Source organism: Tympanuchus pallidicinctus, unplaced genomic scaffold (assembly GCF_026119805.1).
Source record: "Tympanuchus pallidicinctus isolate F22 unplaced genomic scaffold, pur_lepc_1.0 scaffold22, whole genome shotgun sequence".
NCBI classification, from domain to species: domain Eukaryota; kingdom Metazoa; phylum Chordata; class Aves; order Galliformes; family Phasianidae; genus Tympanuchus; species Tympanuchus pallidicinctus.
This window is the reverse complement of record NW_026294739.1, coordinates 8,532,571-8,557,177: the sequence shown is the minus strand read 5'-3', so window position 1 is coordinate 8,557,177 and position 24,607 is coordinate 8,532,571. Positions and strand designations below refer to the sequence as shown.

Below are 24,607 nucleotides of genomic sequence, written 5' to 3'. Positions count from 1 at the left end.
TAATAAGGTATATATTAACACTATTTTTAAGATAAGAGCTGGTTAATTGGCTATTACAAATTAAATATTGCATGTAATTAGTGCATACTCTGTATGTTGATACCAGTAAAACTGTTTTATGTGTGTACTGGCCAATCTGCAGAAAATACACTGCAGAAATTCTAATAAGCAACAGATGAAAAAGATGACTGAAATGGTTTGTTTTTTTTTTTGTTCTCATTACTGTGACACAGTTAAATACAAGTACTATCAGATAAGCTTACTACTTGTAATGTAATACATTTGAGAGCTGTCATTAGCTATTCCATCAGCGTGCTCAGTTTGCCATAGAGATGACAGTAGAAGTTGGGGATGTAAGTTCTGTTCTGTGTTTCTGTCATACTCATGATATTACTACCACTCCTTTAATAGAAATCAAGCAGCTTGTTTACTCAAGTAATGATTTAACTAGCTTTCAGTCGACTATGCTATTTTTGAAAGACTTATGCAAGTTTCATCCTGAGTGTTGAATGTAGAGGAAAGTAAATACTACAAATGAGCTTAAGCAAATAAAACATGCAATGAAGTCAGCCTGGGAACAAGGGCCAGATCCAAACTGTCAACGTGCAGACATACCTGGTAGGAGGGATACAGGGCTGGGCACTTCTCAGTGACACCCACTGGCAACAGGCACAGACTGAAATACTGAAAACTGTGTTCAAACATAAGTCTTCCTTACAGTGAGGTAGGTCTACTATTAGTTTGCCTAGTGAGGGATCTTTATGCCTGGGGATGTTCATAGCCCACGTGGACAAGAGCCTGAGTGGCCTGCTGCTCTTTACCCTCTCGATTTACTGCCAGAATATTCTATCATGTGAACCCCTCTGATATTAATTGTGCAGCCTGAATTCTCACAGGTTCACTGCCAAAGCAGGGGGATATTTATATGTAAAAAGCAAGGATACATTCTTCTCCTTGGTCTGCTGGTGTGTGCTTACCTTACTGAGAAGTGTGGTGTTTCAGACCTTTGGAGCTCAGAGGAAAAAAAAAAAATCACAAACCAACCCAGTCATTGTGAGATGTAGTCTGGTGTGATGTAATCTATCTCCAAAAAACAAAACTGCTTGAAAATATGCTGGAAGTGTTGGTTATTGTCTGTTCTACTAGACAAAATATGTGAATTGGAACATAAAGTTTGAAAACTCTGCGACGCACAGTGGATCGCCCTGAAAAACAGCCAAGAACAACCAAAAGTTAATGTGTCTGTTGGGTCAGTCTTGTTGCTATTGAAGAGAAAGGAGGTAAACAGAGCACATGCTGTGGACAGGACTGCCTTCTGCTTTCATCCTGAGCTCTGTGTCCTTGTGCAACACTACACATCAGGTGGATTTTGTCCTCTGTCAGGAGATCATTCCATTTGTATGATCTAGTGCTTGCTAAATGCATCAATCCTTTAGAAGACAAAGAATGGGGCATAGCAAATGGAAGTTATTACTTAATAGCCTTGTCTATTATGTGCAAAATATCTAATTAAAACTGCATGTTATTCGGTGCACAAACATGCACTCCCATGCCTCTGGAGGACAGGGAAAGGAGGTTTAGGAGCTCTCCTCTTGCCCTAGGAACCACAGCCTTTGCACTGCAACATGGCTGCAGTAGTAGCCACAGTTCTGCCCAATGGCTTTAGTCAGTCTCACTGTGCCATGAATGGGGAACTAACTTCCCATCATCCTGTTCCAAGATGTAGTAACTGTCTCAAGGTACAAGGAATGGAATTATTTTCAATACAAACGTTTGTTTCTGTCATGGCAAACTACTGTGTATAGGAAAGCATGAGATCACATCAGTGGTATGGCATGGGTTACTGTCTGCTCACACCTTTGGTCTCAGCAAGTGGATTCCGCTCTTGCATGCATTACAAAGCATCATTGTGTGGATGCCTTTAAATGATGCTGTGGTTTGGGTCAGCTGTAAGATGGCTAGCAGCACGGCCTGCATCCCCTCAGATCTCTACATGAGTGCAAATGTGTCGGGCAAGCCTTTCTATTCCGAGCTGCCGCGTGGCAATCTCAGACAGCTGTACAGCCACGAGATCCTTCCCAGCAAAGCTGGTAACGGCAGTAGAAGTCTCTGTGTTCTGGAGAAATAGCATGGAGGAGACACTGCCCTGAGCTCTGCGAGAGCGACGGAGCGGGGGCTGCCCTGCAGGTGGCAGCATTGAGCAGCGTATCTCCCGGAGCTGGCTTGCAGCACTTGTTTCCTACTCGGCGACGGGAGGTACGCATGCAGCACGTTTCAGCGCTCTAAGCTGCAGAGCACGTTGGCTATTCGGTTCTATTTAGCGCAGAACGATGCGGGAGAATAGACAGCTGCTCGGGGAAAAGAAATTAAAAGAGATTCCCTCAGCTAGGAACACCCACCCGATGTTTCTGCCCCATGGGGCTCCGTGCCTCGGCGGGGCCGAACCTCCCCGGCGCTATTCGCGGCACGGCGGAGGAGGGGCAGCCGCGCTCGAGCCACGTAAGAGCCGGAAACGTTCTCGAGGCGCAGCGGCGCTCGGGCCGGCTCGGCGCTCGGACCTGCCCTGCCGCGAGGCGAAGGAGGGCGGATCCCCGCCTCGCGCCGCAAGCCCGCCACACTGCAGAGGCCGCCGCTGGCGCTTATAAATAACACGCCGCCGAATGGCATCTACGCCTCCTTACTACGCGCCTCGGCGCGGCCCCACCTCCTCGCCGCCTCCGTGACTGACGGGCGGACGCACCAATGCGGGCGCGGCCTTCGGCGGGCGGTGCGGCTCGGGGCCGGGCCCGGCGGTGGCGGCCCCCGCGGCCGCGCTGACTGAGGGCGGGGAGCGGCGGGGCGGGCCGCGGGGCCGCGGCGCTGGGCTGGCCGGGAGCCTGGCGGCGGCGGCGGCTCGGGGATGGTCCACGCGCTGGCGCCGTCACGTGTTGTTCTGCTCGCAGCGAGCCTGAGCCGCGGCGGCGGGCGGAGGGGCCGGAGAGCGAAGCGCGGCCCCCGGCACCCGTTTCGGTGCGGGGCGCAGGGAAACTCCGCGGAGAAGCCGGCGTGGAGGGAGTCGTCGCGGCCGTGCCCGCGTCCCCCGCCAGCCTGGGGCGCGGGAGGGAGCCGTGCCGCCGGCCGCTGAGGCACTGCCTCCTGGAATGAGGAGGAGGAGGAAGAGGGGATGTTCGTGCCGCGCTCGGGCTGCTTCCCCTCCTGCCGCCGCCGGGGTCGCGTTCCGTGTGGAAATGGCACTTTCTCCGCCTAACGAGATGGGACTGAATGGGGTCGGCAGCCTCCTCCGCGCGCCCGAGCGGGAGCAGCAGCAGCAGCAGCCGCGGCGCTGAGCCTGGGGGGCGGCTGTGCTGTGCTGTGGGGCTTTCCTGTTGGTTTCTTTTTTTATTTATTTTTTTATTTTTATTTTTTTTAATTCGGGAGGGGGGGAAGAAGCGTGCTTTTTTTTTTTTTTTTTTTTTTTTTTTTTTTTTTTTTGGGTGCAAACCCCGGACTTTGCAAAACAATCTCCGCCCCCGAGAGGATATTTAATCTGCAACAAGAATCGCAGCTTGCGGAGGTAAAGTTGAGAGAGGAAGGGCTGCCGGACCTCGTGCCCCGTGGGGACTTGAACCCCGCGGACCGAGGATGCGATTCTCCCTTCCGGCGGCTGCCCCCGGGACGCGGCTTTCGCCTGGACTGAGCGGGACCGGACTGTAACTTATTAAAGACGCGCACGTAGTGGCGATTGGGGCATAAACAGCGACACGAACTCCGGTCTGGTGCCGGAGGCTGCCTCTGCTGCCGAACAGCTGCTCACTCCGTGCTCCTGTCCCTCCGCCGTCCCGTTTTCAGAAGGAGATCCTGAGCTTTTTTCCTTTTTTTTTTTTTTTTTTTTAATTTTAAATTGTTGTGAGCATTTTATTTTGGGTGGTTGTTGACTTTTGCAGCTGGCTCAGCTGTTTTGGGGTCTTGTGGACTGCTGACGGCGGTTGCAGCAGCACTGCCTCTCGCCATGGCCAGCCCCACAGATAACAACGAGGGCTTCTTCTCGGATGTCAGAAAGGTGGGTTACTTGCGCAAACCCAAGAGCATGCATAAACGCTTTTTCGTGCTAAGGGCAGCCAGCGAGTCTGGACCCGCCCGGCTGGAGTATTACGAGAATGAGAAGAAATGGAGACACAAGTCGGGGGCCCCCAAGCGCTCCATCCCATTGGAAAGCTGCTTCAACATCAACAAGCGGGCTGACTCCAAGAACAAGCACCTGGTGGCCCTCTACACCAAGGACGAGCACTTTGCCATCGCAGCTGACAGTGAACTGGAACAGGAGAGCTGGTACCAAGCGCTGCTGCAGTTGCACAACAGGGCCAAGGGCCACCACCACCTCCACCACCATCATCACCACCACCACAGTGATGTCACCTTTGGGGGCAGCAGCGTGGGGCTGGGGGAAGCAGGTGAGGACAGCTATGGCGAGGTAGCCCCTGGCCCAGCTTTTAAGGAAGTTTGGCAAGTAATTCTGAAGCCTAAGGGGCTAGGCCAGACAAAGAACCTGATTGGCATCTACCGCCTGTGCCTGACTAACAAGACCATCAGCTTCGTAAAGCTGAATTCGGATGCGGCTGCTGTGGTGCTGCAGCTGCTCAATATCCGCCGTTGCGGACACTCTGAGAACTTCTTCTTCATCGAGGTGGGACGCTCGGCAGTGACCGGGCCTGGGGAGTTCTGGATGCAGGTGGATGACTCTGTGGTGGCACAGAACATGCATGAAACCATCCTGGAGGCCATGAGAGCCATGAGCGAGGAATTCCGACCGCGCAGCAAGAGCCAGTCCTCCTCCAATTGTTCCAACCCCATCTCTGTGCCCCTTCGTAGCAGGCACCACATCAACAACCCTCCGCCCAGCCAAGTGGGGCTCAGTCGCCGGTCCAGAACCGAGAGCGTTACGGCTACTTCCCCAGCTGGCGGTGGGGGAGGAGGTATGGGTGGCAAACCCAGCTCTTTCCGGGTCCGCGCATCCAGCGATGGGGAAGGCACCATGTCAAGGCCTGCCTCGGTGGATGGTAGCCCAGTTAGCCCCAGTGCCAACCGGACCCACTCGCACAGACACCGTGGCAACTCCAGGCTCCATCCTCCACTCAACCACAGCCGTTCCATCCCAATGCCTTCCTCGCGCTGCTCCCCGTCGGCCACCAGCCCAGTCAGCCTGTCATCCAGCAGCACCAGTGGCCATGGCTCCACATCAGACTGCCTGTTTCCACGAAGGTCCAGTGCTTCGGTTTCTGGCTCCCCTAGCGATGGTGGATTTATTTCTTCTGATGAATATGGTTCTAGCCCATGTGATTTCCGCAACTCTTTTCGCAGTGTGACCCCGGATTCTCTAGGACACACCCCACCAGCTCGGGGCGATGAAGAGCTCAATTACATCTGCATGGGGGGGAAGGCTGCTTCGTCCTGCTGCAGCCTGGCAGCTCCCAATGGCCACTTCATCCCACGCACCTGCCACCCGCAGCAGCAGCCCCGCTATCCCAGCACGTCATGCTGTCCCCGAGCCGGTAGCGAAGACATTGCTGACTTGGACAAGGCGTTCAGGAAACGGACTCACTCTGCGGGCACTTCACCCACCATCTCCCACCAGAAGACACCCTCCCAGTCTTCGGTGGCTTCCATTGAGGAGTATACGGAGATGTTGCCTTCTTACCCCTGTGGCAGCAGCCGGCTGCCCTCCTACCGGCACTCGGCCTTTGTGCCTACTCACTCCTACCCTGAGGAGTGTCTGGAGATGCACCACCTAGATGGCAGCCATCATAGGACCAACTCTGCTCCGCACACGGATGATGGCTACATGCCCATGTCCCCTGGCGTAGCCCCCTTGCCCAGCGGTGGGGCTGCCCCCAAGGGCGGTGATTACATGCCCATGAGCCCCAAGAGCGTGTCAGCCCCGCAGCAAATCATCAACCCTGGCAGAGGGGGCCGCCACCCTCAGGCTACGGTGGACTCGAACGGCTACATGATGATGTCCCCCAGCGGCAGCTACTCCCCGGACAGCGGCTCTGCCGGCTACGGCAAGATTTGGACGAACGGTGCCGGCCACCACCCAAAGCTCTCGGTGGAGAGCAACGAAGGGAAGCTGCCCTGCGGCGGCGGCGACTACATCAACATGTCCCCGGCCAGCGGCTCCACCACCAGCACGCCGCCCGACTGCTACTTCGGGGCGGCGGGGCAGCCGGGCGTCGAGGAGGCGGCGGCCGCGGTCCTCCACAAGCCCATCTACTCCTACTTCTCGTTGCCGCGCTCCTTCAAGCACGTGCACCGGCGGGCCGGCGGGCCGGCGGGCGAGGAGGGCAGCCCCCAGCCCCGCGTGGCGCTCGGCTCCGGCCGCCTCCTCTACGCCGCCGAGGACTCATCGTCCTCCACCAGCAGCGACAGTCTGGGCGGCCCCTGCGGCCCCGAGGGTCCCGCGCCGCGCTCGCAGCCCCCGCGCAAGGTGGACACGGCCGTGCAGACCAAGGGCCGCCTGGCGCGACCCACGCGGCTGTCGCTGGGCGGCCCCAAGGCCAGCACCCTGCCGCGGGCCCGCGAGCAGCCCCCGCCGCTACCGCCCCCGGAGCCCAAGAGCCCCGGCGAGTACGTGAACATCGAGTTCGTCCCCGGGAACAAGCCGCCTTTCCCCTCGGCCGCGCCGGGGCTGCCGCGACCGACGGGCGGGGAGGCCGCCGAAGAGTACATGAACATGGAGCTGGGGCCGCCCCGCGCCCACTGCCCCAGCGCCTTCGCCGCCGCGCGGGGGGCCCCCGCGGCACGGCCGGGTCGCGGTGCGGCCCCCCCCGGCCGGGACTACGTCAGCGTGCAGCTGGGGGGCTCCTGCTCGGACTGCGCCGACAGCCCCTCGCCCTCCTCGCCCGCTCCGCTGCTCGGCTACGCCGACGCGCGAGCGGGCCGCTCCGCCGCTGAGAAGCCGCCGCCGGCCGCCGCCGCTTCCCCCGAGCTGCCGCGGTCCCCGGCCGAGCTGGCGGCGGCACCGCCGCGCTCCTCCTCCCTGCTCGGGGGCCCCGGCGCGGGCAGCGCCTTCACCCGCGTCAGCCTCAGCCCCGGCCGTAACCAGAGCGCCAAGGTGATCCGCGCCGACCCGCAGGGCGGCCGCCGGCGGCACAGTTCCGAGACTTTCTCGTCCACGCCGAGCACCGCCCGCGGGGCGGCAGGCGGCGGCGGCGGCGGTCCCGGGGCGCCGTTCCCCTGCGGCGGCGCCGGAGGCGCCGAGGAGGTGAAGCGCCACAGCTCGGCCTCCTTCGAGAACGTGTGGCTGCGGCCCGCCGCCGGAGAGCCGCCGTCCGCTAGCAGGGGGCCGGGGGCCGCGCTGGAGAACGGACTCAACTACATCGACCTGGACTTGGTGAAGGACTGCGGCCACCGCCGCCACCACCTGCACCCCCCCGCGGAGGGCGCCTCCGGCCCGGGGGGGAAACCGCTGCAGCCCCGCTCACCGCGCGGGAGCAGCCACTCCAGCGACGACCTGAGCGCGTACGCCAGCATCAGCTTCCAGAAGCGGGAGGAGCCCTAGGAGCCGGCCGGGAAGGTGAGCTCCAGGGGCGCGGCCTCGCGGGGAGCTCTGTGGTGCCCTCGCGAGGGGGAGGGGCGCGGCGCTGTGCCCCCCGGGGATGGCCGGGGCCGGGGGGGCGCGTGACCCCGCGGTGGCTCGGGCCCGTTCCCGGAGTGCGGTGTTCGGGGGCGGCCCGGTTGCTGTGGCCCCGTCCCGGAAGGTACTGCTGAGATGCGACTGCTGATACCGGGTGTGGACTGCGCGGGTGCGGCGTTGCGGTGCGTAGTTACTGTGTGGTCTGTAGAAAATGAAAATGTGAATTGGCTGAGAGCATGGGGCTGGAAATAGGAAGCTCCGGTTTTAATCCTCCTTTGGCTAGCGCTTGCTCCTGCGGCTCGGGAGGGCGGCGAGCCACGCTACTCGTGTTTTCCCACGTGTAGAACTCTGCTGACTGCATCACCTCACAAGGCTGTGCTGAACTGGGACTCAACTAGGTTTGGAAAGTGCTTTGAATTTGGGAAGGGCTTAGGAATCTTCAAATTGTTACGTCCACTGTTTGTGCTTCAGTTGATGTGGAGCATGGCTGCCCCATGCTCGTGGCAGTGTTGCAGGCAGCATGAGAAGCAGGCCCCAAAAGTGTGCCTTTGTCATAGGCCAAACTGGTGTGTTTTGTTTTTCCCTAAAGCTTTCCACTTTTCATTTGGAAAAGGCCTATGCTGGGCTGTTGCATCTTGGTTGCAGGTAGCTGATGAGTAGAGGTGTGGCCACCAACAGTGCTGCAGTTTTGCTCTGTGGAAACTTGAAGCAGCTGAGAGCAAACAAATCTGGTCCAGGAGCTGCTGCAGCACAATGCAGGTGTGGGAGTCACTCCATGAAAGGTGACTGCTGTTGTGCTCTGGCAGCCAGCTCCCTGGTTAGCTCTGTCATTACATGTGCTGTTAGCAGCTCTTGCTGTGTTTGAGCAGCAGCAGTCCCAGTAGTGTCAATGGATGTTGGCACAGATGGTGTACATGGTGGTGTGAGGGGACGAGTTTCATACTGCTCTTTTTGTTATAAGTATAATGAAGTACGATAAATGTGCTGCTTGTATCATGCATTTGCTTGGTGCAAGGGTGGGATGCTCAGGACCAGAGCTTCCATTTTGCATGGTGACAGTGTTTATAGAACCTGAACAAAGACAGAGCAGGCTGTGTGTATTTGCTGCCTGTTTGAGCAGTGCACTCATAGATGTTGGTCTTACAGGACTTGCAAAGGCCAGAACCAGTTCAGAGTTCAAAGAGAGGTCTCAGATTAGCACAGGTGTTGCTGCTCTGGCTTGGATGGTGGCAGGAAGGAAATGTTTAGTTTGTGTCCATTTGGCTGTTACAGTGCTCAGTGACCAGATGCACTGCGCTGTATGGTACTCTTTGGGAGCCCTGCCAGGGCTCTGGGGTGTCCTGGTCCGCATTGCCCTGAGCTCCTGCAGAGGTTTGCCAGAGGATGCAGCATGCTGTTTTGAGACTCCCATTGATAGGAGTATTGCTGTTCTTCCCTGTTCTGCGCTAAGACTGGAGAAGCAGGTGCCAAAGAAATCTGGCGCTGAGGTCTGGGGGAGTGATGAACATGTGCAGGAGTCAGAAACTGTGGGTCTGAGGGGCAGCAGTGCCACAGCTGTTCCCTTGCAGATTTTCAAAGACGTGCTTACTTTGCTGTTGACACCTCGCTTTAATTGATCCCATGTGTCACCTTAACACAAAGGCTGTGGCAAAGCTCTCCATCCATCCCAGCAGTGGGGAGGTCCCTGCCGGAGCTGTGCTGATCAGTGGGACAGAATGTGCCCACCTGTCCAAGGAACATGCTGAAAACACCACATGGCTGCTTGCAGAGGGGCGTGATGAAAGGTGTTGTCTAATAGAGGAACTGCTGTTTGAAGTTAGCTCTTCTTCCCCCAAATTAGGATTGGGTTAAGCAAGTAGAACTTCTCCTGGGAGGCCAGGAAGAGTCAATCTGTAATTATGTGGGTAGTCTGCAGCCATGCTGCCCTATGCCCTCCCCATCACTCAGCTCAGCTGCCTACTCAGATGTTAACCCATCAGGCTCCTATTTCTCATGCTGGATTCCTTGCCATCAGATGGAACTTTCCTCACAAAGTTCAGCCTAACTAGTTCATCTTGAGTTCATTAGCGGAAATAAAATGAGTTGTCCATGATAGACCATGCTTAAATCTTTTTGTTGTCAAGTCCTCAGACTTTTGTTGCTTTGGAGGTGGAATTGAGGTTTGGCAGGGTAATCAGCCTGCGCTACTGTACCTAATGCCATGCTTGAGAAACTCTGCCTCGAGGTGAGTGGTTTATTGGCCCGCAGGCATTGTGCTCGCACATGCCTAGAACAGTTGTGGAGAACCTTAAGGTAAACCATTCCATGCTGGCACAAGTAGGGATTGTGCTCCAAGTCTGAAGCTTTGTGCACCCCTTTCAAGGGGCGGCCATGCAGGTTCCATCTCACCCTGTGTCACCTTGCACTGCTCCTGCGCAGCAGATGTGCAGGTGCTGCCTGGAAGGGCAAGCAGGCAGCTATTGTTGGTCCTTCTGCTGCCTGAACAGTGTGGAAGAGTAAGGAAAAACCACTCGGAATATAGCAGATACAGAGAGAGACAATCAGGCCTGGTGAGGGAGAGCTGAAGCTGCAGGTATCAGTAAGGGATGGGGAAGGCTGCTTCAAGTGCCCTTTCTTTGCTCTCCATCTCTTGCGTAGCTGTGGGTTTTTATTTATCCCTTTAATCTCAGAAGTGGCGGAAGAACTGTGCCTATTCAGTTTTCTTTCTCCCTCTCCATAGAGCAGGCTTCTTTTCCCCTTCCCCCCAGTGAAGGCCAAAGCTATCTGGATAACTCTTGTTTTATCCATTCAGGAATGTTTTCTTGTTCCAGGCTACAAGGCAAGGACCTCACATGTTTGCCATTCAACTCCCAGTGGGTAAAATGGTTGCTGCTGCTCTACTGCAAGCCAGCAGCTCCTGTCTTTGTCCTGCTGCTGCCCAGTCCTTTCCCCCATCCATGTCACTTGCAGGTTGCTGGGGCATTACACTCTTAAAGTTTCTTTTAACTTCTTTGAAGTGTTCTTGTTTCTCTGAACAGTAAAGAAACTGGCTTAAACAATCGTGTAGATTTTTGAATAATAAAAGAATAAATAGATCTTTCCCACCCTCAGCTCTTCTCTGCACTCTCTCAAATCCCATTGCTTCCATTGTCACACACTGTGGGCTGTTTCCTAACATCTGGCCCTGTCTTAGCCTTTGTAGCTCTCTTCTCCTCTCATTCTTTTAAAAGTGCAACAGTGAAACTGCTGGGAGCTCCCCTGCCCACACGCTTTCTTCTGCTTGGGAGAACTGGGGACTGATTCATGTGCCGAGATCAGCCCGTGGCTCCTCAGTGCTTGGATCCTGTGGCAGGTAGATTTCTGTGCTGCAGTAGCCAAATCCTGCTGGAAAACACCAGCCTGTGGCATGAAGCTGAGGTGAAGTTTGGGGTGTGGTGTTGCATTCTAAGGCATTTTATTCCTGCTTAGGATCTCGCGTGCACAGGTGATTAGATGTAGGAAGCACATTCTCAACTTTGGGATTGGTACGAGAAGAGAAACCTCCTAGGAGTATCAGGGGTATGAAGATGAACTGCAGGTAGCTTGTGCTCAGAGCGTGCAATCCAGAAATATTCCAGAAAGGAAGGCAGTATATGTTGGCATACGAATAACAGGAAAGGCTGAAGCAGGATCACAGAATGAGGCAGGTATGTGGCTTTGATCTCCGGAGCTTCAAAGCGCAGGCATTATTCCGCCGCCTCATTTCCATTTTGTTGATGAGCATGAGAACTTGTGCAAGTGAGTGCTAATAACACTGAATAGTTTATGTGCGGCCCGAACAAGTGATGACTTGGCTCCCTTGCAGCTGTAGCAATGCCTCTTTGCCTAATGCGTGGTGGGGCTTTGGTGCTGTAGGACAGCCAGACAAGGTGCAACAACAGCTGTAGGGGGATCCTGCCTTGCGTCTGGCTCTAGATAAGGCAGGGCTCTATTGAGGTGAAAAATGGAAATATTTTTTGTGTCTCTTGAAGATATACATTAGGGCAAACAGAAGATTACTCTTGTATTAGTGTCCAGTATAAGTGGGATGGCTTCTTGGGGTGTTGCTTTCTATTTTATTTTATTTATTTTTTATTAATTTTCTATAATCGGATTTGCTTCTGCAAGTTAAAAACTTGAGGTGAACAAATGAAACAAAAAATTACCAAAGCAAGATGTGTACCATTAAAATAAGTGTGTGGGGTAAGGTTCTTTCCAGAACTGAAAGAACAGAAGTTCTCCTACTTCTGGATCGGCACCAACACAAATACCAGTGCATTATGAAAGTTTTCCGTGCTCTGTGGGCATTACTGTAGTCAAAACTGTGCACTACTTACTGTGCAAGCACACCAGTTTTCCCCAAACCTAATTATTTGCCAGAATTGAGCCTGTCTCCACGCATCTGCATATTTGCAGTTGTCCTGTTTAACAAAAACACAAGCTTATAATTGCCTTTTTTTGTTCATTTGTTTTTGTAGTTTAGACAGTAGATCCACTCCTACATTAAATTTTAATACTCATTTATTCCCTCCTCCTAGTTTTAATGACAAGTTTCTCAAGACTTCTCTTTTTTGTTTTCCTGGCTTAAAAATTGTAACTGTATGATTTATTAACTAGTGCAGTAGATAATGAAGTACCATCGGGACTTGTTTACCCCATGGGTTCCATGTTTATCATAGAATCGTAGTGTCATTAAGGTCGGAAAAGACCACTGGGATCATCTAGTCCAAACGTTGGCCAGCCACCAGCCACGTCCCTCAGTGCTGCATCTCCATGTTACTTGAACACCTCCAGGGATGGTGACCCCCCACCTCCCTGGGCAGCTGTGCCAGTGCCTCACCACTCTGTCTGAGAAGAAATTGTTTGTGATACCCACCTGGCACAACTTGAGGCCATTCCCTCTCATCCTTTCACTGTTCCCCGGGGGTAGAGGCCAAGCCCTGCCTCACCATGACCTTCTTTCAGGGAGTTGTAGAGAGCAGTGAGGTCTCCCCTGAGCTTCTTCTGGACTGAACATCCAGTTCCCTCAGCTGCTCTCCATAAGACTTGTGCTCCACACCCTTCACAGCTTCCTTGCCCTTGTCTGGATACACTCCAGGGCCTCAGTGTCTTTCTTGCAGTGAGGGGCCCAATGTCAATGTTTTAACTGGTTTCTGAATATGGTTTAATTTTGAAAATGAAACAGCACTGCAGGGCAAGGAGGACACTCATTTTTAACTAGCAACTGTGGAGAGTCACGTGTATTTGCTTAGATAACGCTCATAAGTGGGGAAATTACAACTCCTAAATTAGGTACAAAACAAAGAAGAGTGAGTGAACTTTGATATCGAAGAAAGTATTGTTGTTATGAAATGTGTGGTGAAAGGAAAACTGCATTCACGCAGATTTTCTTTAACTGCAGTATTTTTTTCTTAACTCTGCACTGATTGGGCAGTTACAATAAATTCCATTAAAACAGGTTCACTGGAGTTTCACAATTTTTCTTCTGGACTAGGAAGTATGGATTCCTTTAAAACTCTTTAATGTAATATCTTGTGAAAGAAAACCTTAAATGGCAAAAATGTTGTGGCTTGTTCCATCAGATCTTGGGGTTTTCACTTTGTGATAAGAGCTGCAATGCAAAAATATTAATATTAACAAATGTATCTAAGTTCGCAATTTGTCAGAATGTTAAAAGCTGGCTCTTGGTGTTCTATATGTAGTGCATTGCATTACCCGTTCGTAAAAGTGAGTAGCATTTTGCTATTTTTACCTCCTTCTGCCTTCTAGATGAATGGTAATCGTGATGGTTATTATTCTGAATTTGTGAGATAAAGGTAGTGAAGGAGAGGTGTCGGTGACTTAAAAAAGATTCTCAAGTTCAACGGCTTTATTCTCTGCTTACAGAAATGTTGGAAAATAGAACAAAAGGCAAGGTGTGAACAGATAAAGGAGGTTTAAATAAGTCTGGCACACTTTAACTAACGAAAAGATGTCTTGATATATATCTCTCTGATCATGTTTGACACATCTAGGTCATGTTCTCTGAAGGCTGTTATTAGAGATTTAACCTTGGGTAATTGCAAACTGTATTTTCTTCAGAGCGGTGTTTGATCAGGTTCGTGGGGCAGCAAAAGTTTGCGTGTGTTCAACTGTTTGTATTAATTTGGGAGTCTGGTTAAGGGATCTGCTGTCAGCCACCTGAACCGTACGATGAGATGCGCCCAGGCTGTGGCATAGCGTGGAGGTTTGCCCGCGTACCACTTGTCAGCTGTTGTAAGGTCTCATTTATTTGGAAACTGGGGATGTGGAAAAAATGACCAATTAGGTTTTCAAGAAAGGTACAGTTCAGGAGAAAGGAATTAGGTTATAGGGGTGTTCCACTCATTGCAGTTAGCAGAACCACTGAAGTGTGCTTGTACGATTGAACTGTCTGACTAAACATGTTATAAATTCAGTGTGGGAACATCTGCAACTACAGTTTAATTTGCTATTTCTTTGTATTTTTTATTTTCCAAGTCTATGTAGGTTGGATATTAGTAAGTCACTAGGGCACCTAAGCACTGGATGAGCTTTCTTTGAAAATCAGAATCTGAGGAAAAACAGAAAATATCCATCAGCCTTGATTCTTATCCTTCAGTGCTTTGGCTTTCTGTGTAGTGCACAAGTGTTTGCTAAAACGTAACTGTGAGGTGGGAACTCCTTAAGTTGGCTGTGCAACTCAATAAAATGCATAACCAAACTCTGCAGGAGAGTTTTCCTTCAGTAGAGCAGTTTTCTGAAGGTGTAAAAAAAGAAGAGCTCCACATAAGTGAAGAGTGGACCAGTGATTGCGAGTTCCTTCTGCCAGTATTTGACTGAATTTACACTTAAATCAAAATAAACAAAAAAAACCACAAAACAAAATAGCAATAACAAAAGCAACAGACAACTGAACAACAGTCCTTTATTCCTGCCTTGAGATAATGCACATGTAGACATCACCAGTGACTGTTGTTAAACACTGTGTCCAAATGCGTATCTTGGCCAAGAGAATGAAACAACCTCCAGAAGTGTACATTGAAGTGGGAGATTGTCTGAGTTTGTTGCTCCTCTTACTGCATATCTCAGTTTGAGTCTTGCTTGCCAATCTGTAGGTGACAGCGGGGGAGTGGAGCAGAGATGTGGAGCTGGAGACACCATGGCTGCAGCCAGGGCTTCCCTGCTTCGGTTCTGACTCAAGCTTCCTGTACTCCAGAGGTGCAGGAGAGATCTGAAGTGACAGCTGATTGTGTCAGTGAGGAAACCTAGATTAAAATACTTGATGGTAATTCATCTTCATGAATTACATGAAATGCAGCCTGGCCTGCATTTAAAGAGCAAGGTAGGAAAGGATTTTTTTTTTTACCCATAGAGAATGAGAATAAATAACATTTTACTTTGGAATATATCCTTAAGGATATTTCCTTCCATAGACTGCTTGCATTTCATGGAAGAGACCGATGGAGGTAGCTCAGCTGCACAGTTGTTGAAAGAGGTAGGAAGGTGGGAAAGGATCTGGAGGGCAAGAGGTGTGAGGAGCAGCTGAGGGCCCTGGGTCCAGCCCAGAGCAGAGGAGCTGAGGGGAGCCCTCAGGCAGCTGCAGCTCCTCACAGGGAGCAGAGGGCAAAGGTGGGCACAGAACAGATCCCAGGTCAGTGGGCAAAGCCCCGAGCTGCCAGAGTTCAAGAAGCATTTGGACACTGCTCTCAGAGATGGGGTTCGGGTGGTCCTGTGTGGAGCAGAGGGCTGGACTTGAGGATCTTTGTGTGGGTCTCCTTCCAACTCAGGATATTCAATGGTTTTGTGGCAACTAGTTTTGCTCAGAGGATTTGGAATGATTTGGATTTCAGTGAGGTAATAGGTTGCTTGTTGTGGGAATGCGGATGTTTATGATGGCTGTACGAAGAGGAGTGAGCCATGCTCTTCTTGCAGTGCTAGTAAATTCAAGCCAAACAGTTGTCATCCGGTGAAAATAAGTGATACTTCAAATCCTTGCGATGGTCAAAGTTTGTTCTGGGCAAGTCACTGCTGTGATAAAAGTGAAAAAAGTGCCTCTCTTTCTGTCCGCTACATTTAACCTATTTCTGTTTTTGACTTCCCTGCTCACACAGCACAGGCACAGGTGTTTCTGAAGTCTAAATGTACTGAAATCAACTGAAACAAAGGAAACCTGTAGTTGAGGAATCTCAAAAAGCTGTTGCATCCTGGGTGTGGCCCTGCAAGCTGTTCGGGCAGACTGAGACAGCTTGCTGTACTGAAAGGCTCTGCTCGTGCTGTTCCTCTCAGGCTGGGCTGCCTGTGTTCTTCTGGGGCACTTCTCTGCAGCACATCAGGGAGCTGATGAGGTGTGCTGGGAGGAGAGGGCTGAGGCCAGGTGTCTGTAGCAGTCCTGTGTCATCCTGTACAAGTAAACGGTGGCTGTGGTTAGGCTGGCTTATTAGTTAGCAACTGTTTATATTTCTCCGTTTTGCATGTAGCAGCATTCAGTTTTCTGAGAAACAGCAAAATAAAATGAGGAATGTGGTTTGTTTAGGAAGCTGTAGGTTGAAAGCTGTAAATATTTTTCTTATTGAAAGTTAATGTTTGTTCTAGTGTCAGTATTTCAGAAATAATGTTGTATTTTGTTGACTTTATAATCATCTGGTGAACGTGATGCTGAATGTCCTTGAATTCCTTGAACAGCTGATGTGGGTGGGTATCCAAAGGGACGTACCTCTGTCTGGGAGGGAGGCAGAGGCAGGTGAGGGTAAATAGCAGAGGGTGGCACATAGGTGTGCTGTGCCTGCTGCTGTGCTTTGAGCAGCGACGAGACTTCACTCTTCCGTGGAGCCAGTTAATTTATATCTGGTTTTGAATGCTTCAAACAATATCAGGGTTCTTAAACAATGAAACAAAGCTCTCCAATAAGTTTCATTCTTTTGGGTTCGCAGCTTTTCCTCACAAGCTGCGGTACAAGGGAAAAGCCCTCCTGGAGGTGTGCAGGCATGTAGCTAGGGCATGTTTTTTCAGGCCTTTGAACTAGGTTAGGAATGTGTCTCAAGATGGAAGAATGAATAGTTATTTGGTGCTCTTAGCCTGCAGGCTTGAAGCCAGAGAGGAATGTTATTGTGTCTTCAGCGCCTGGCGCGCACAGCCGTGTTGTACGGGGACTGGCATGGCTCAGTGCCACCCTGCACACAGCTGCTGGCCACCAGCAGTGTTTCCTCAGTTGCAAGGCTCTGGGAAACCAGGGCTATATCTTCAATTAGGAAATGCCCTTTAGAGCAAAGGGATTGCAGCACGGAAGTATACCAGCCTAAGAAAAATCTCTGATTACACTGATGTGATTCTCTGAACCCAAATCCCCCTTTTCCCACCTCTCTCTATGAAGTGCTTTCCTGGGAAGAGAATAAGTATTTACATTTCTCTGAAATTCTGTTTTGACCCTGGGGTGGTGGCAGTATGCCCCTGGAGAGAAAGGCAAGCAGAGGCTGGGAAAGTAGGGTGGTTCAGGTTGGAATAACCCTTGGAAGGTTTTCTGAAAAATAAACCTCTATGCAGAACTAATTGTGCTTTAATATGCTGGTGTTAGCTAAACTAAGACGGACCTGTTCAGTCAGCGCAATTCTCAAATGCCATTGCTGTAGTGAGTGTGATTGGTGAAGTATCCAGAATTGGGATTTCAGGCACTGAACACTCACATTTAAGAATAGCAGCCACTGCAGAACTTTGGGTTCATTTCAGTGGTTTATTCAAAGCTGAATGAGATCAGCTGAAAGTGAAAAGAGAAAAATGGATTTCATTTCTTCGGTTGTTTAATTTACCAAAAAACAAACAGACAAACAAAAAAACCAAAACAAACAAACAAAAAAAACCCAAAAAACACCTTTACTAAATGTGAGATATGTAACCAGGCCCACTCAGTTTCACCTACTAAATATAGAAGAGTCTTTAATACAGTAAATTACTGTTAAATGCTGAGTTTATTTTGTTAAGCAACTTATTTATGTATTCATGTATTTCAGCATTTCATTGGGATTTTCATTCAGTCTCAGCTTGACAAGTCAGAAATGGGAGATTGAACCAACTAGTAAATGATGACTTCTACTGGCCATTAATTTTATTGGTCAAGAATCTGCATAAATATACACTAATGGTATTATCTAACTGGGAATTACACCAAATGCTAAATTAAAAGGTTATATTGCAAATCAGCATGATTTAGTGGTTATCACTCTTTAAGAATGACCATTAAGAACATAAAAAGATAAGTTTCCTCATTTGCTAATCTAAATGTGATTACTTTAATGACTTTAATTTGAATTAATCCACCATGAAGTCAAGTGTCAGTATATACATGATAATTAAATATACTTGAACTGATATGATCATGCAGAAATAGAGCATAGCCACAGAAAAGACCTGGTTCCAGGACCTTGTGTGATCTAGAGAGAGGAAAGCAGACAAAACATGACGCAGTAAGAGACTGGGAGGGTGCAAGAAGAGGACAAAGCACAAGGGCAGGGAAGTGATGCTTAAACGCAGGGAAGATGAGAGAACTGGGCAGGCCGTGTTGCTTGGCTGGCCTGTTAGTGGGTTGTGTTTGAGTGGAGTTTTACAAAGTTGGAGAAGGCAAAGTTGTGTAGGAAGGGGTACAAGGAATGAGTGAGCAGGAGAAGGAATTGGAATAATGCTGGCAGCTCGCATTTCAGTCAGCGTAATTGAGCTTTAATGACTTGAATGACTCATAGTCTCTCTGCTTGACAGGTCGCTACAAAATTTTAAACATAGGTATGAATTAAGTTACTTGCACCGATTTCATTGTATGCTTGCGGTAGTAGAAAGATGTGCCAAGGATTGTCAGAGGAAAAGAGAAAAAAAATGGTATAAGATGTCGCTAACATTTTTGCAAACATATTTTGGAGGAAAGTCTGCATGACGATCCTTCTGCGTGAAGGATCTTCTCATCTTGGTGGGGGAGGGGGAGGAGTCTTAACTTGAATTGCTGTAACCTACTTGAAGCTGATGGGACTAGGGCAACATACTTCCTGTCAGTCTGTCCCTTTAAACTTTTTTCCCCTCTGTAAGCTGTTACTACATTGTTCTGTTTGAATTAATAACGTCCCCATTAGTTTTAATTAGCTCTGCTAACGAGTTACTTCTAAAGTGCTACAAAATGATCTGTAATTCAGTGTCTGATTTATCTCCTACCTTGGGTATTTCATCTTTTCCGAAAATTCTTCTCCTGCAGCTCGGTGAAGACATTTGATCTGTCTCGATTTGAGCTTGTTTGGTTCTACATTTGTTAGAGTAGCTCATCAGCTGTTATTCCTTTAGCAGATACCTCCTGTGATGTTAATTGTGTTTTATGGATTTGGGTCACATCTTTGCATTTGTGTTTAGGCTGAAGAAACAGGTAGAGGCAAAAGTCTGCTGAATGCTGAGTGTTCTGAATAAATGGGACAGCAGAACACTTAGTTGCAGTGTTTGTGTTGTAGGACTTGAATGGTTTCTGTGGCTTTGCAACCTGTGGGTTGGGTCTTTCAGCCCCAAGAAGCTTTTTGCATGGTGGAGTGGGGGTGCTGGATTTGATTCCTAGTGGTTTTATCGAAATGGGTTTGCTTCTTTGCTCTTTATGGAGGTACCACTATAAAATAGGAATATAAGTATAGCTGCATGTGTGCTATTGAATAGAACACTTTTCCATTATGGTTTGTTTTTGTTCTGGTGAAAAATAGCAAGCTGTTTCTGAGATGAGGCATTCTTCACTGGTGAAGCTGCTGCTGTAGTATCCATAGTGGTACAGCCATCTGTGCTTGATATCTGTCCAAACAAATATTTTCCCTCAGACCAAAAGCCTCACTGACAAGCTAAGTTCCTAGTTTAGATAAGGCCATGTGTACAAGGAGAACGATTTCAGGTGAATGTGCCACTCATCCCTGCTGCAGTCAGAAGCAGAATGGGTCTGCACCCAGTCCTAGTTCACACTCAGAGATGATAGGAGGATTCAGTAAATCACAGACTGACACAAGGAAGTATCAGTCTCTCTAAAACATACCCTGCTGAAGAGGCAGCAGCTCAGATGAGTCTGTGGAAGATAATTGTTGTCCGTTCATTAAAAAATCTTTTACTTGTTCTCCCCTGTGGTGTGGTATAAAAACTGAAAGTGTATTGTTGATCAGACGTGATGGTGAGAGCAAAGCTTGCTTTAACTGTTTGATGAGCTTCTAGCACTCCGATCTGCATTAGGGAGTAAGCTCTTAAAGATAGCTTTGCTGCTCCTCAGAATGGTTCCAGATGGAGTTTTGGTGCAGCTGGAGGATTAACATGCCTCAAGAGCTACTAGAATCATCTGTGACTTGACTTTTTGTTCATTCCTTCACTTCGTTTCTCTGTAGCTTCCTGTTTTAAGCCTTATTTATTAAGAAGTGTTACTGCACTCTGTTTTTTCAAACTACTGTGTCATTAATTTGGCAGGAGAGAAGAAAGGTTAAAGTTCCTCCTTACCTTCTCCCCCTCTCCAGTGAAATTTTTGATTGTTCTCTTTAATGAGTCATTTTTTTCTACAGCTGAAGTTAATTTAACGGCTCATCCAAACAATGAATGTTTTCTGAGCGAGGAAGCGAGGGAACTCCAGTTCTTTTCCCTTTTCTTTGTGTAAAGGTATGTCCTGGGCGTTTCCAAAAAATGTGGAAAAGAGCACAGACACAGATTTCTTACAGTTTTGCAGAAAGAAACTTCTTTATGTGTGTGTGTTGTTGTTTTTGTTTTTTTTTCAAATGAGCTTGTCTTGCTGTGTTTAGGTTTTGTTCCTCCTCCTCACAGATTCATAGAAATCCACCAGTCCGTATAGATGAGTAGTTTTTTCCCATCTTAAGGGGCTCTGGCAGTGCAAGTATTTTGGCACCTTGTGATTGGTGTGCTTGCCTGTCAGTGACAGGATTCCCTCTGGTTCATTCTGCTGTGGCAGCTGAAGGTCACACAGCACACTCTTCATTTGCCATCTGGCAGTTTATTATTAGCAATGGTATGGAAAGAAGCAATAGGAAAAGCAGGACCAGAATGGCCAACGTATCACGTGTTGCAGATGTGCAGTGCAGGCTGGGTTCCTGTGGCACCTGCTTGCCTGCCAGCCTGCGGGCAGCGTTGCCATGTGCTGCAGTCTGGCTCTTCCCCACATCCACGGTCGCCTTCGGGGTCCATTTGTAGTTGGAATTGCAGTGCCTTAGGAAGATAGGTTTTGTTTTGCCTTCTGAGTGCCACTATGATGTTTTAAAATCAGATTATCCTTTGTGCCATTACCTCAAGGGCAGCAGGAAGGGATGGCCGTGCTTATGTGTTTGCACACTGTGGAGGAATGCCATCCTTTTAGAGTTTGGTAGCAGAACTTCCATTGGCGCGAGTGGAGGGGAGCACCCTCAGCCCTACAGATAGGGCAGATGGAAACAGATAGGGCTTGCGGTGCTGTGGTACGGCTCCATGTCCACAAGTGTTCCGTGGGTACTCTATCAGTGCTTAAAAGTTGATAGCAGATGTTCCTGAATTCTTAGTTTTTCTGGTTCAGATTTCCCATACTGGAGCGTATGTGCACATCAGAAGGAGGGTTGTGTGCTCTGTGCTGTTGAAGCCAATGTGCTCAAGTTCATTGTTTTCTGGAGAAAAAGGGTCATCAAAGATTGGAAATGAAAATCACGTGTGAAATACTTCTGACATGTATGTCATAGATTTGTAAAATCTGTTTCATACTTCTGTTTGTGGAACATGGGGTGCTCTGATTTGGCTGCATAGTACCAAGTTATTGTGCGTCAGTGTCCTCACAGAAGGCTTTGATTAAGCAAGAAAAAATGCTGTGATTTTAAAGGCTGGCTAGTGTACAAACTTGCACAGAGGAACAAAAAGTGTGAATTCAAGAAGTTAGCATTTTTTATGTGTTTTAGTACCATGCATAATAGTGGCTGGTCTGGGCAAAAAGAAAGCCATGAAATAAAGGGAAACTCATTTCTACCTTTGGGAAAGACACAGAGATGTTCCGTAGCAGATCAGATTTTTATTTATTTATTTTACAACTGGGTATGGTGTTAACCAGGGTAGGCTCAGTGACTGTTTACTTGTGGGCTGTAGGTATGAGCAGCTATGAAGCTCAAGTTCCACGTGGCTCAGCCAGGCCTCCCCGCCCCCCATCTAAGTCCTCTATGGTTTTGATCGCAGCATATATTCCTGTGTTGAATTGGGCTGCTGATGTGAATATGCTGTCTTTGATTTGGACCTCTTTCTCCAGCTGTGCATCTAAATGTTGTGGATCGTAAAATTTAAGAGCTACCTTTTTATTCCTGCTTTCCCAGTTCAACTTTCGTCCAGAGTTTAATCATTTGAAGTAAGAGCTATCTGCTGTTCTTCTTTGACCCTTGCGTGATTATTTTTCCTTCACCTAGTTCTGTATGTAGCTGAAAACGCAAGTATCCTAGACTATTGGGCCAACTGTATTTGTTCTTCTTTTGCAACATGTTGATAACTCTTGTTTTTTTCCACTGCATCAAAAATAAATGCCTTGTATGCTTGTGGAACCTTAATTAAACCTCTCCTTCGTCCAGCTGGCAAACAAGAGGTCACATTCCCTACTCTCTTCCAAACTTCATTGTTTTCCACTTAATTCCTACCTTTCTCCCCTAGTACTGCTGTTCTCTGGTGGCTGGAGGAGCCTGCACCTCTGGAGCACTGCTCCCTTTTGTGTTCCTTGCACGTCATGTCAGGAGGAAGAAGGTGTTACTGGAGCAGGTGAGGCACCAAAAGGTCTCCAAACACCTCTAGATAAGGGAGTTCGCACCTCATCAGTTCAGAGTGTGAGTGGTACTGGTGTGTGGGTGCCCTGGCTGGCCCTTCAGGCTTACTGGCATGTGAAACCACTGCTGCACATGAGCACAGAACTGTCCCCATGGCCTACGGAGGCATTCCTCCTGCCGCCTTCCTCCCAGCACAGGCACTTCCACCCCAGCAGGCACCTGGGGCAGAGCTCTGGGCTAGATGTGCCCTGATGTGGGGAGGGGAGAAATCAATTTTTAATTCATGTGCAGTTCACTTAGCTAACAGAGCAAATACAATGAGGCTTATTCTATAAACCTGTTGTTATCAACAGCGCAAGAACTGGTAGTTTACATTGCTCATTGCATCCATTGACGTGCAGAGGATAGGTTAGTAATTTACTTTGTTATGAACTGCCAGAGTGACACTTTTTTAGTGCCATGAGGCAGATTCTATCTGCATTTTGTTTCTGTGATCCACAGGCAAGTATTTTAGTTTGGGCTCTTTACCATCTCATTACTTGTTTGAAAGTTAAGAACAGATGTGCATTTCCTTGTTTTTATAACAAAGATGAAATACTTAAAACTCAAAGCATTCTTTCAAACAGGGAGAAATAAAGGTTTTTCCTCATTTTGCAGGACTAGGAAACTATGAACTTCAAGGGAAAACATTTTGGATAAACAAAGACTAGGTTCTAAAGACCAAAAATGTGTTAATGAAATTTTTACTTCAAAAGAAGAAACCTTGAGATTCACAACAAAACTGATGGGCAGTGCTGTGAGCAGTGCAGTGGGAAGAAGAAACCACGTCATCCCTGACCTCCGGCTGTGAAGGAATGAATGAGGCCATGCCTCTGTAACCCACTGCTTATTTTTTGACTGTCCAAATGCTACTTAGTGTATCATGATAGTGAAGAGGTGTTCTAAGGCCTTATGCTCTGTGCATGTTGGCTGCTTACAGGCTCAATCCCTGGCACTCTCGTAAGGTTGTGTGCCCTGTACTTCTTGCTTCAGCACAGTGACAGATACGGGTCTTCACTCTTTGGGTGAAGTTCTCTGGTTGAATTTGGGAAGGAGTGTGAGTAGTTGCACTGCTGCAGCTGTTTGTTCATTACTTGATGAGAAGTAGTCCAGCTGCATCCCTTGGCAAGTTGCACATGCAGCTCATGACACGTTGACAAATATCGCACTGTTTTTTCTCTGTACTTCGATGTTTCTACTTTTCTGTCTCCCAGTAGATTTGCTGGGACAGAGGCTGTCATTTTATTCTGTTTGCTCAGCAGTCGGCAAAGTGAGGCCTTCGCTTGTGTCTGAGGCTGCCATGTGTTACAGTGCAACCACAGCAGTAACTGCTATCGCTGGTGGTTGAATCCTCTCCTGTGTTGTGCTGGGCCTTGTCTGAACCTGTATTTTGCTGCTGAGTTTCCATGTCTTCCTAAGGCCCAGAGCAGTGAGCCTCACCAACCTCTCAAAATGCTACTGCCAGGCCTTCTCTCTCTCTCTCTCTCCTTCCCAGTAGCTGTTTCTGTTGAAACACGGCCAGAAGTGCTGGCAGAGGGATTTTTTTCCAAGTCTGTATCATCAAGATTATACCTAGGAATACGATATGTGTACCACCTTCCTTTCCTCCGTGTTTAACTTTGAATCACACATGTAATTTCTGTCTTTACCTTGTAATCTGTCTTGCTGCCTCTACTTGCTGATTGGAATTCAAGAATAACAGAGGCTTTTTAAAAAGCCTGTCTTTCATTAGTCTGTAAGAATGGGGTCTTTTTTAATGTCAAGAGATATTTAGTTAAAAAGGAAATGACAAGACTATCTGCCTTTTTTTTCTCTCCCTGTCAGCTCCATCTTCTCAGTGTGGTGGAGCAGACAGACCCAGTCTCTGCCCCAAGAACTGCCTGCACCTCAGAATTTGAAGTGGAAGGAAGAGCTTCTAATTGTTCCATTTTCTGACCCAGGTCATTTAAATTTCAACCTTCAGCGGTGATGAAACTGGATAGTCTGGGAGGTTCCTCTTTTGGGGGCACGTGAGGGAGCACCAGGCCACTGGCATAGCCAGGCAAAAGGCATCAAAACACACAGCATGATCACTGAGTGTGCAAGAGGAAAGCTGAGTTTAACAAACAGAGGTGCTACGAAGCAGACTTCAAAGGGAGCACACCCTTCCCTTCTCCATCTGTGCTCTGCCATGGAGGAGAGGCAGGGAGTTCTCCAGTGGAAG

At 49.0% G+C, this 24,607-nt stretch overlaps 1 protein-coding gene across 1 annotated transcript in view; it reads left to right on the top strand.

Moving 5' to 3' along the window:
• Positions 1 to 3,100: 3,100 nt before the first annotated feature.
• The window catches only part of IRS1 (insulin receptor substrate 1), a 48,224-nt gene continuing 26,717 nt past the window's right edge, over positions 3,101 to 24,607 (top strand). Inside the window, exon 1 of the mRNA XM_052685349.1 lies at positions 3,101 to 7,549. Within this exon, the coding sequence (XP_052541309.1) occupies positions 3,989 to 7,534 (3,546 nt within the window). The 5' untranslated portion in view covers positions 3,101 to 3,988 and the 3' untranslated portion in view covers positions 7,535 to 7,549. The remainder of the gene's footprint in view (positions 7,550 to 24,607) is intronic.